Source organism: Salvia splendens, chromosome 11, assembly GCF_004379255.2.
Source record: "Salvia splendens isolate huo1 chromosome 11, SspV2, whole genome shotgun sequence".
NCBI lineage: Eukaryota > Viridiplantae > Streptophyta > Magnoliopsida > Lamiales > Lamiaceae > Salvia > Salvia splendens.
The window spans coordinates 31,162,402-31,174,892 of NC_056042.1; the positions used below are offsets into that span (position 1 = coordinate 31,162,402).

The window sequence follows — 12,491 nt, forward strand, 5'->3', positions numbered from 1 at the left end:
ATTCTATAAATATACAAATTATGAGCAACATGCAACATTCAAATTTAATTGAACTATTCTATTTGATTCTATTATTATCTAAAAATCTGTCTTAGAAAAAGAATCATAACAAAAATAAAGATAAAGTTAGTGAATAATAAAATGTAGTAAAAAATAAAGAAAAGTAGAAAACAAAAGAAAGTTTTGTATCCCACATTTGAAAAAGATGAATGAATGATCAAAACATGTAGTTATAAAAGAAGATACTTCAACATATTTTATCTCACATTGAAAGTGAAACAAAAAAAATTCAAGATGTCTCTATAAAAGAGAAACAACTAAGAATGGTTCTTAGAATCATAGGTCCAACAAATAAATATGGGCTATTATGAAATTATTGTATTTATTTATTTGTGAAGATTGATTTTTATGTATAAAAAATGATTTTTATAAATAATAATAAAAAAAATTTAATGTTATGAACCGGCGGTTTGAACCGGCGAACCGCTGGTTCCGGTTCGCGATATTTCTGAACCTGAATCGGCCCGCCTGAACCGCCGAACTGCCATCCGGTTCGAACCGCCGGCGCCGGTTCCGGTTCATGAACCGGCGGTTCCGAACCGCCGGTTAACCGGCTGTCCGGTTCAGATTGTGCATGCCTAGCGTACCCATTACTAATGGGGGAAACTAGTAAACCAATATATATGGACTATTTCCTCAGGAAAGGAAAACCTAATTAAATCCAAGTGAGGTCAAGCTAGAAATGCTAATATAAGAATTTTCTAACAAAAATAGTACTACTAATAAAGTTTTTTAGTATAGTACTTAAAAAGAACCACGATACCAACATATATTTGCAAAATATTAAAACAGATGTGATGAGATCATGGCATGAGATTACAACAGGTGGAATTCTTGGACAGTGGCTGAAACAAAGCAATATGAAATATGAGGGAATATTAGTAAAGAAGCTCACGAGTTGTAATTGTCCAAACCTAAATCCCTAAGCGCATCGGTGGCAGCAGCTTTGCAGTTCGTGTGGCTTTGCTTCGCCCTTCGGATTAGTTGCTCAATACCATTATTAAGCAGAATTTTTCTGCACATCATAGTGCCAGCATCTCAGAGAAATTCATTGGTAATCATCGCAGTAGCACGTTTCAAAGTCGAAAAACTATGTACCTATTTTCTGCATTTCGAACGACAAGGTTCCTGATCATGAAACAAGAGCTCCTCTGCAGCTGATCCGACTGAGGAAACTTTTTCATAGTTTGAATAGCAAGGTCCCCGGCTCCAGATTCAATTGCACGAGCTGCATTCTCTGGGGACCTCAAACACAGAGTAGTTATAATTGACATGACCTGTTCATCCAGGAAATACAGTCTGATGCATTAGGTGCTTGTCGAATTCTAAATTAAGCATAAACAGATATTAAGTGAACAAAAAACACAGAGAGTTGAAGCATGCATATAAGAAACCGAAAGTAACGTCTGGTTGTTCGCACTTCATTTTCATGCTCTGTCATTTTTAGCCTTCTACCTTCTTTTCTTTTATTTCTGTTGGGGAGGGGGGACCATGGGGTTGAAGTAGGGTAAAGGTTGATTAATATTCAGGTTACATCTATAAAAGAGTCTCCCACTATCTTTCTTTGCTTTTAAGTTGGACTTTTTAATAAAGAGTTTATATTATAGTACTAAAAAATGAAAAAGGAGTTTAAACACCTCAAAAAGACTATTGGCGTATGTAATTATATGTTACAGATAATAATATACATTGTAGAAATGACTAATTTATTTCCTTATCTATCCAGGCATGGTTGCTACTCTAGGAACAATCAATAACTAATTACAATGTAGTCAAAAGCTTCAGTCCAACCAGTAGCAAAAAGAGAGAGTATGTTGTAGTACTACTAGGAACTACAGATATATGGGGTTCAAGCATTTTATTACCTCTTGCAGCACCAAAGGATCGTCTGAGAATCTCGCTGAAAGATTAACAAGCTTATCTAAGCCTCCCTTTTCAACAATAAGGTTCTTATTTACATCACTTCCTGCAAGCTAATCAAACACATTCTATTAGACATTCTTCAAAGTTCCAGAGCAGCAAAAATCTATGATCTATCAAACTGAAGATGGACAAAGACATGAAACGAATTTAGGCAAAGATAGTGAGAAATAATACTGGTGCCGAAGCAAGATAATATGTATCCGAAAAATATTCTAGAAAATCCCTAAAATGGCAATCAAATAGGAATACCAACGGGATATGCTGTACATATTAAAGATGCCTAACACTACCTTTGAGAACAGAACAGGAGGAAACATTTGCAGCAGTATAAGCATGGAGAATTATAGCAGTTAGAAAACGCTAGACTATCAAATACGATTGATGGTTGCTAAAGCTATCCTACTAAAATGTAATCTTAGGCTGGTGCATGATGTGCACTGATGCAAAATGCAGATAAACAATCAGAATTAACAAGGGTGGCAAACTGGCCAAGGACCAAAAAAGCTCAGCCACTTGCATAGTCACATGTTTATACCAAGTATTGGAAACATATAGAGTTAATATAGAGTTCAAAGGATGTAGAGATTACCTTGCATTTGTAATATATCCTGTTTACAACTATTCATAAACAATTCTACATGATTTTCTATTTAGGTTTCTTAATATATTTCCAGTTGTATATAAGACATTATGCCAGCCCAACAGCAATATCTAATGCCCCTGGCATTGATCACTACTTATATAGTCATGTATGGTGAAATTCAGTTTGCACCTTAGACAGCAAAGAGCACAGAGCTTTTGCTGCAGCACTGTTGCCCTGCATACCACTATCATCAAGGCACCTTAGAATGACATCTATACCCCCAACATGAGAAACGGACTTGCAAATCTCATCCTGCAATAATAGATGAGTAAGAGTGAATAAGATATGTATTAAAATTCAACATGAGGTAACCTATCTTTCTGCTTCTTAAAACCAGAAGCCACATTCTTGGTACTATCTAAAGGGTGTTAAGTTTAAATAACTAAATTTTGAAATAACAATTTTTTTCTTCGTTTTTTGATTCAAGGGAGGTAGAGCAGAAGCCAGTAAGAATTGAGTATTTGAGTTTTTAAATAAAGGAGGTCAACTGCTTGAAAAGGGAACTACATTTATTCATGTAATGTATTTAGAGTTCATTCTAGTGGTACCTCAAAACAAGGATGGCCACATGTAAACGTTCAGCCGTGTTGACATTATTAAACATGAGTTACATGCCACAGGATGCAGCGTTAATGAAAAGAAAAAAAGAATCAGGTACACTCTTACATTCACAGCTACAGCTTTCAGAGCAATGCTAGCTGATATTAGACAGGAGGAACTAAGGCCTTTACGAAGTGAATCTACAAGAACTTCTGCAATTCCCAACTTTGAGAACTTTCGAGCATAACCAAATACCTGAAATGAATGTACAGAATACCAGGATGGTGAGCAAAACCATAAAATCAGAGTCAGTCACCAGCATGTAAACTTCCACCAAAAGTCGACTTACTTGTGAAGCTAGAACGCGATTGTCATCAGATGATAAGATGACATGTATAGCATTATATATGCTCGGAATGCTCTCTCCATTGTTTTCTTTTAGAATCTGTAATATTAATTCATCTATTTTCATGTCCATGAATGATTCTTTGAGAACTTCATTTCCAGTTGCAGCTGCAGCGACAACAGAGAAACAACTATCTACTATCTTAACATCTTCACTTTCATTGCTCAGAATACCTACAACTATCTTTGGGCCTCCATTTTCCTTAAATATTTCAGTAGTTTGGAGATCTGCACAAAAAACAGCACAGATAAGATATTTCCTACCCATTGTCCACAACATAACATATTGCTGGTATGGATCAGAAATTAGTCTGTAGATATATCTTGCTCAGTTCCAAAAACAAAAGATTAAGTCTGTCAAGCAAACAAAGATTTATTGCAGAACATAATGATACTCAAACTTTTGAACTATTTCCAGTTGGAGTATGAAATCGCATATTTAAAACTGCAAAAACTACCTAAACTATAGTGTAACCTTTCCTTTCACAACTCAACCAACATTATGCTATTACGTACACTTATATTTGGCTACTGCAGTGTTGATCTTATGGAGCTTAGTCCAAGGAGTAATACCTAAACATATTATCATTGTATATATAAATCCAACTTAAGTGAATTCCGAGAGGCAAATGTCTGCTATCAGTAATGCTTGTGGATCAGTTGGATCTACAAGATTAAGCTCATAAAAGTGCATAGAACTCTTAAAATTCTATTTTTTTATAGTTCAGTTCCTTTAGATGAAACACTATGGCAGAGAAGTCTATACCGTGAATAACGGAAGCCAAGGCCCTTAATCCTGAAGCCAAACCCTGGCGATACTCGTCTCGGAGCTTTGCACAAACAGAAATAATCAACTCCACCGCTCCATTTTTGGCCGCAATTGCCGCGTTTCCCGATTCTTTATCTACACACAAAACGATCAACTCATCCAATAATGCAACAGCTTCCGGGCACGGCTTTTCCTCTCTCAGTTTCCCCAAACACTCGATAACTGGATTAGTTTCTCCTGGTACGGAGGTCACAATTCCTTGATAAAATTAAAAACAAAAAGAGTGAAAAATGTAGTCCCGCAGCTAGTGAAGAAATCGGAGTGTGGTCGGAGATACAAACCGGATAGATCGACGGCTTGAAGAGTGAGTGTCTGGATAGCGTCGTTGAGAGCTTCAGCCGGATCCATGCCGAGATCTTCTATGTTTTCCTCCACCATTTCGTCGAAGGCTTTCTGTGAAATTGTACGGGCCGCCGCCTTCGCCGGTGCCATCTTGTGCCGCCGATCGGGGATAGAGAGTGATGTAGCGGTGATGATTCGCGATTTAGAAATTTGAATATTAGCGGGCTGAGATCATATTGAAAGGGTTTGGGCTAAGGTTTTGGTTTGCTCGTAGCAGCCCATAAAACCGCGACAATGGGGAATTGAGTATTTAAGGCTTCATCTTAATTAATTATTTTCATGCAGTAAAAATAATATTTATATATTCTGTCAAACAACCATTATACTTCCTCCATTCTATAGTAGGGAGACATTTCTTTTCGGCATGCGATTTAAGAAAAATTGTGTTAAGAGAGTTAAATAACTGAATAATAAATAGGAAATGAAAAGGATTGAGAGATTAAGAGAGAATAAAGTAAGAGAAAGTAAAGTAAGTGAAAAATGTGTTGACTTTTATTAAAAATGAAAAATGACTCCACTATTATGGAACGTACTAAAATGACAAAATGACTTTATTATTATGGAACGAAGGAAGCAAGTGACCATCATGGTACCACTAATATATTTTGACAATCAATTTCAATTAGGGATTCTTAAAACATACTGTACTAGGTAAAGACTCTAATTTTGCTGTTTCCCAAGATGGTCAATCATATTGCATGTAATATGCATTGCAAATAGAGAACTTGTTCTTTCAATATGATGTAAAGTTCATAAGTTGCATGGTGTGCCCTAAAGCAATGTTTCACATTGAGATTTTAATTTTCTTAGTCATTTTTGGTAAATTTTATGGACCAAGTTGGGTAATAAGCTATGTTTCACACTGAAATTTAAATTTTCTAAGTCATTTTCTGCAAATTTTATTGACAAGTTGTGTAATAGTAAAATTTAGTAGTTCACACAATACCCAGAAGTTGATTGTTAAAAGCTTGATTAAGGAAAATATGGTACGAAAATGGAAATCATTACTTCCACATGGTGATTTTGACTTCAATTAAAAAAATAGGAGCAATGCATATCAAAATCAAACCTTAGAATGTTAGACCCCCATTGACTATTCTTATCTTTCAAGCAACTTATCATAATGCGAACATTTTTTTAATCTGCCAAACAATGTTTCTAATCTCTACTCAATAAAATAGAATTTGTTGTGCATTGATTTAGCGTAAAATTAATAAAATTGTACGTCTCATCATGGACATAAAATATATAAAACCATTTAATTTTATTTATAAACTTCATTGCAATTTTTGACTCGAAAGTCATCCTGAAATTTAACTGGTGTGGGACTGATGGTTACATTAACCAACACCAAAATTAAATCTTAAGCAAGCCTTTGCAAAATGTTACTCCTATTAATGCTTAGTTGATAAATTCTGCTATCCATCTAAACGAGTAAACCAAAACCTACACCTTCGCCGGCTAAACTTCTTTAACTCATACTCTAATATTCTGTTATTCATCGCACTATTGGAAGTGATTCATATTCATTTATTGGAGAAAATGTGAATTATATTTGAAAAAACGTTGAATGACTAAAATAAAACAGAACCAAATGAAAAAGACAATAACTCTATGAGCTGAGCTGGTAGAAAATGAACTATGCAGTTGCCACTTGCCGCTGCCGGCGCATCTCATTATTTTTCTGGCCGGAATAGTCTTCTTCCATTCGCCCAAAATCCTCTTGAATCTTTCCTGTTATATAAGTGTCACAAACATATTCATCAGTCATCACCAAACCAAGTGTCTCTCCTTTGCAAAAAGTAGAAATGAAAGGTGCAATGCTCATCTTTCTCATTTCTGTTGCGTGCCTCTTTGCCTCTGTGCAATGCAAGAACCGCGATCCTCTGAGGGATCTGCTGAAAGGCCACATGAATAAGAGGTCAGAAACATATGCAGTAGTCGAGGAGGCTTCGACTGACTACTCACCGGTCTACATGGCGCCTCAAGACGGCCTAAAAGAGGCCGACAAGATCATGGGGCTGCCGGGTCAGCCGCAGGTGAGCTTCCTTCAGTATTCTGGATACGTCACTGTTGATCCCACTGCCGGACGCGCTCTTTTCTATTGGCTCACCGAGGCTGAGGACCCCTCCACCAAGCCACTTGTGTTGTGGCTCAGTGGAGGTTCGTTTACTCTTCACCATTTTCTTTTCACAGCCCTAAGTTAATGACTCTGTTGATGTTTAAGAATCTACATGACTTGGACAGCACCGGGGTGTTCCTCGATAGGATATGGCGCGATGACAGAGCTTGGGCCGTTCCGTGTGAACGCAGATGGGAAGACATTGTGGTACAATGACAAGGCTTGGAATACTGGTGAGGGCCTAATTTGGAAATATTGTTGAAAGTTAGTTACTATAATATTTGAAAGATGAAATTTAGTTGCTGAAACTGTTTGGTGTGTTGCAGTGGCTAATGTCCTGTTTTTGGAGTCTCCTGCTGGCGTTGGATTTTCTTACTCGGACACGGCGTCGGACTATGTAACAGGAGACACCAAAACTGCTGCGGATTCCTACACTTTCTTGGTGAACTGGTTGGAGAGGTTCCCGGAATACAAAACTCGTGATTTCTACATAGCCGGAGAGAGCTACGCCGGTCACTACGTTCCCCAGCTTGCTCAGTTGATCTTAAAAACCAACAAAATGCCAAATCAAACTGTCATTAATTTGAAAGGAATTGCAGTAAGTTTCTACATGAGCAAAAACAAACTCTTGTCTTTCTGCTTAGTTTTTATTGTTTTCAGATTGGGAATGCATACATTGATTATCTAGACGTACTGCGTGGCTCCATCGACTTCTACTGGTCACACGCTCTCATTTCTGATGAGAGTCGCGATGAAATCGTTAAATACTGCAACTTCTCGTCTCCTATATTATCAGACCAATGCAAGCAAGTTTTGGAGCAAACATATGGTGAATCAGGAAATATATACACTTTTGACATTTACGCGCCTCTTTGTGGTTCGAACTCTACTCTTCCATCGGTATGGAGTAGTTTCTAAGCCTGAACTTTCTAAGTTTTCCAATTTATAACCTCAACTTTGAGAAGCTATCTTTGCTTTGAAAACAGCCGTCTACATTTGATCCATGCTCGGATGACTATGTTTTCGCGTACCTAAACACGCCTGAAGTGCAGCAAGCACTTCACGTGAACATTACTGGAGCTCTCCCCGGGCCATGGACATCTTGCAGGTACTGCGATCTAATGGCTGAAAATGAATCAATGACAAAAAAATGTAGTCCAATGACTGATAATAGTGAGCTGCTTTTGTCTTAATGTAGTGATCTCATAGACTGGACTGATTCGCCTTACTCAGTTTTACCTGTCATCAAGGAGCTCATGGCGAACGGCATTAATGTCTGGATCTACAGGTAACTCACTGTATCTGTCGTTTGCAACGACAAACATAAATGATAGTAATCCAAACTAGTACAAGAGAAAAATCTCACTTGCTAAACAAGAATTGTTTACAACAATGACAGTGGCGACACAAATGGAGTGGTGGCGGTGACAACAACAACCAGGTACTCGATGGCCAAACTAGGCGCCCCTATTAAGACTCCGTGGTACCCATGGTACTACCAAGGGGAGGTTGGAGGATACGCAGTCGGATATGAGAATGTGACATTTATAACTATAAGAGGATCAGGGCATTTCCTCCCGAGCTATCAGCCTGGCAGAGCAATCACCTTCTTCTCGTCCTTCTTGGAAGGGAAGCTGCCTCCCAGCAGCTAAACACGCAACGATTTCAAAGACTTGTTCTAATTAGCCATCTCTATCAATACAAATTATGATCAACCCTTGCACTGTAAAATTGGTAGTCATTATCAGTTGGTGTAATGCATTTTCAAGAATGTTGAAGGAACTAAACTTCTGTCGTTTAATAAACTGGTGCAAGTGAAGATAACAAAAACTATAAGCTGATATAAAACGAACTAGGCAGCTGCTACCGGCGCCTCTCATCATTTATCTTGGTGGCCTTTAGCCCAAGACAAATGAAACAGATTAAGCATTTTACAATGTTTGTATCGTCTCAATTAGTCTTCTTCAATCTGCCAAAATCTACTTTCTATATAAGTTTCACAAACACATTCATCACTAAACAAAGCCACTTCATCTTTCCATAAACTAGAAATGAAAACCACAATGATCATCTTTCTCATAATTGTTGTGTGCCTCTTTTCCTCTGTGCAATCTCGAGTAGTCAATGAAGCTTCGACTGAGTACTCACCGGTCCACATGGATCCTCAAGGCAGCCTAAAAGAGGCTGACAAGATCGTAGGCCTGCTGGACGCGCTCCAGTGAGCCTCCCTCAGCATTCTGGATACGTCACTGTTGATCCTAGCACTAGACGCGCTCTTTTCTATTGGTTCACCGAGGCTGACGAATCACCCACCCAGCCACTTGTGCTGTGGCTCAGTAGAGGTTCGTTAAATTCTGATCCCTAGGTTCGTTAAAAAAAAAATAAAAAAAAAAAAAAAATTCTGATTTAGCATACACGCAAACTAGAAATTCATCTTCCAAATACACCAACGTTCGATTTTCTAGATTTCACCGACGCGTAGCAGGGAAGAAGGTGATCTCTGCGGGTGCACCGATCGCCAATCATGTTCTCTACCTTCACCTTTTCGGAAATGGAAGTAATTAACCCCTCACTTGCTGCTTGTGAATTAATTAAGCACATCCAAAGCCTCCAGCCTCTCGCTGCTGCTGTTCAATCCATGGAGAAGAATGTATCGGAGAAATTAGAGCAACATAATCAGTCATTATATAAATCATTGTACTTGGATTCGATTTGATTATGAGTTATTTGCTTGGAATTTTCTACAAATCAATGCGAGTAATTTTGAATTGTCATATAGTGGTAGTAATAAATTTGACTTTGGAAATTTTAATTTGATGCACAAAATTAAACATTTTTTTAATTCGTGTATTGTAGGTTGAAAAGTCCATTTATGTAGAGTTATATACTACTACTTTATTAAGCGAAAATTAAACTATATTTCTTCTGAATAAATTCCTGTTAAAATTGTTGGGAAATAAAACAGGCAATCACGAATATGAAAGAGAATGAACACAATAAATTGTTGACCCAGTTCGATACAATGTGTATCTACGTATGGGGGCGATGCCAAGCCAAGGATTTCACTATATAATTTCAGAATAAGCATAATTTAACAATGAGGGAGCACCTCTATTTATAAGCAACTAGAGAGCCCTAATTCTAGTCAAACTAGGAAACATATATCACAAGGAAAAAATACTTCAAGGAAACAAATCCTAAACATGGTAGGAAATAAATTAGGCTCCATAATTAACAATCTCCCACTTGGAGACTAACAACTCCTAAACAACCATTTCCTCGTGATCTCATCCCTTCATCCGCTTAGCATCGCCTAACCTTCTCTTCAAGTTCCAAGGCCAATTGAAGCTATGCATAGCTTCAATTTCTCTAAGGTCACCACCTTAGTAAACATGTCTGCAGGATTCTCACTTCCAAGTATCTTCACAAGTTGCAGGATTTTTATCTCCACTAGGTGTCGGGTGTAATGACACTTCAACTCCACATGCTTTGTTCTAGAATGAAACGCTGGATTCTTCGCCAAGAAAATAGTACTCTGACTATCACTGTAGAGTATGCTACTCTTGTTCTCCTTCCCAAGTTCATCTAAGAAACTCTGCAACCACACCATCTCCTTGCTTGCCTCTGTCGCAGCTACATATTCAGCCTCCGTAGTAGACAAAGCAACGGTCTTCTGCAACTTAGAAGTCCATGAAATAGCAGTACCACCATAAGTAAATACATACCCGGTTGTGCTTCTTCTCCCATCAAGATCATTGGACGCCAAGTCTGCATCCACATAACCTGCCAGCTCGACATTCTTGCCATTGAAACATAAGACACTTTCTGTAGTACCTCTCAAATATCGAAGGATCCATTTAACTGCTTCCCAATGTTGCTTGCCCGGATCACCCATGAACCGGCTCACTACTCCCACTGCTTGTGCAATATCAGGCCTCGTACACACCATTGCATACATAATACTGCCAATTGCTGAAGCATAAGGAAGTTTCTTCATTTCAGCACGTTCTTCTTTTGTACTCGGCGACTCCTTCTTTGACAGCTTAAAGTGACTGCCTAAAGGCACACTTACTAGCTTCGAATTATCCATGTTGAATCTTTCCAAAACCTTACCAATGTAAGCAGCTTGCGAAAGATACAATTTTCCTGCCGCCTTGTCACGCTCGATTCTCATGCCCAAAATTTGATTAGCCTCTCCAAGATCTTTCATGGAGAATCGTTCAGACAATTGCCTTTTCAACTTATCCATCTCCTTTTGATCACCTCCTGCGATCAACATATCATCAACATATAATAACAGGATAAGATAGCTCTTGTCAAACCTCTTGTAGTAACAACAATGGTCAACGTAGCATCTTTTATAGCCAATCTTCATCATGAATCCATCAAACTTCTTGTACCACTGCTTTGGAGCTTGCTTTAAACCATACAAGCTCTTCTTCAACTTGCACACAAGATTTTCCATTCCTTTTACTACGAATCCTTCAGGCTGTGTCATGTACAACTCATCCTCCAAATCACCATGAAGGAATGCCGTCTTTACATCCATCTGATGTAACAATAGATTTTCTGCAACTACCATACTCAACACTAAACGAATAGTAGTTAGTTTCACAACAGGAGTGAACACATCTGTATAATCAATACCGTATCGTTGCTCAAATCCCTTGACAACCAGCCTAGCCTTGTAGCGCTTGCTACCATCAGCTTCACATTTGATTCGATAGACCCACTTGCAATGCAATGCCTTTTTCCCTTTAGGAAGTTCCGCAAGCTCCCATGTGCCATTCAGGAGAAGAGAGGCAAACTCATCATCCATGGCAATTTTCCACCTTCGTTTATCAGGGCCTTCTCCTGCCTCTGCATAACACTCAGGCTCACCACCATCAGTAAGTAACAAATAGAAATTAGAGGGCGAGTACCTATCAGGTGCACGTCGCTCTCTAGTCGATTTAGGCAGCGGAATAGTCGGTGGTGGAGTGCTTGGTTCTTCTTCAAGCACCTCTTCAGCATTCTAACTCTCCTTGCTCCCACTCGAGTTTGAGATGTCTAGCTCGACCACTTGTGGCTCAGAACTGCTGGGACTCGACGCCTCCAATCTATCCTTGTACAATACTTGTTCATTGAAAATGACATCTCTACTGCGAATAACCTTACGGTTCTGCTCATCCCAGAGTCTATAACCGAACTCATCGCCTCCATAACCAATGAACGTACAGTTAATAGATTTAGCATCCAACTTACTTCTCTCAACGGAACTAACATGAGCATAAGCAATACAACCAAAGATGCGTAGGAAAGATAGATTTACCTCTTTTCCTGTCCAAACCTCCTCGGGTATCCGAAACTCCAAGGGAACTGATGGACCTCTATTAATTAGGAATGCAGTTGTGTTGACTGCATCTGCCCAAAAACACTTTGGCAATCCACTTTTCAATCTCATGCATCTTGCTCGCTCGTTCAACGTTCTGTTCATGCGCTCTGCGATTCCATTCTGCTGTGGAGTTCCTTTCACAGTATTCTCCATGCAGATTCCATTCTCGGCGCAGAACTCCTTGAACTTTGCAAGTTCATATTCTCCTCCATTATCGGATCTTAGACACTTCACCTTCAGCCCAGTTTCAGTT

The 12,491-nt window shown here is 38.7% G+C and overlaps 2 protein-coding genes across 2 annotated transcripts; one reads left to right on the forward strand and one right to left on the reverse strand.

Moving 5' to 3' along the window:
• Positions 1-804: 804 nt before the first annotated feature.
• LOC121756478 (armadillo repeat-containing protein 6-like) lies at positions 805-4,946 on the reverse strand. The gene is made up of 8 exons (XM_042152036.1): positions 4,682-4,946; positions 4,338-4,598; positions 3,516-3,799; positions 3,293-3,421; positions 2,756-2,878; positions 1,926-2,033; positions 1,159-1,337; positions 805-1,075 (listed from the first exon to the last, which is right to left on the reverse strand). The coding sequence occupies exons 1-8, from the start codon at positions 4,830-4,832 to the stop codon at positions 952-954; spliced, it is 1,359 nt and encodes a 452-aa protein (XP_042007970.1). The 5' UTR covers positions 4,833-4,946; the 3' UTR covers positions 805-951.
• Positions 4,947-6,354: 1,408 nt separating this feature from the next.
• On the forward strand, positions 6,355-8,680 carry LOC121753865 (serine carboxypeptidase 1-like). The gene is made up of 7 exons (XM_042149134.1): positions 6,355-6,905; positions 6,990-7,097; positions 7,191-7,462; positions 7,525-7,764; positions 7,851-7,972; positions 8,063-8,152; positions 8,264-8,680. The coding sequence occupies exons 1-7, from the start codon at positions 6,551-6,553 to the stop codon at positions 8,514-8,516; spliced, it is 1,440 nt and encodes a 479-aa protein (XP_042005068.1). The 5' UTR covers positions 6,355-6,550; the 3' UTR covers positions 8,517-8,680.
• Positions 8,681-12,491: the final 3,811 nt, after the last annotated feature.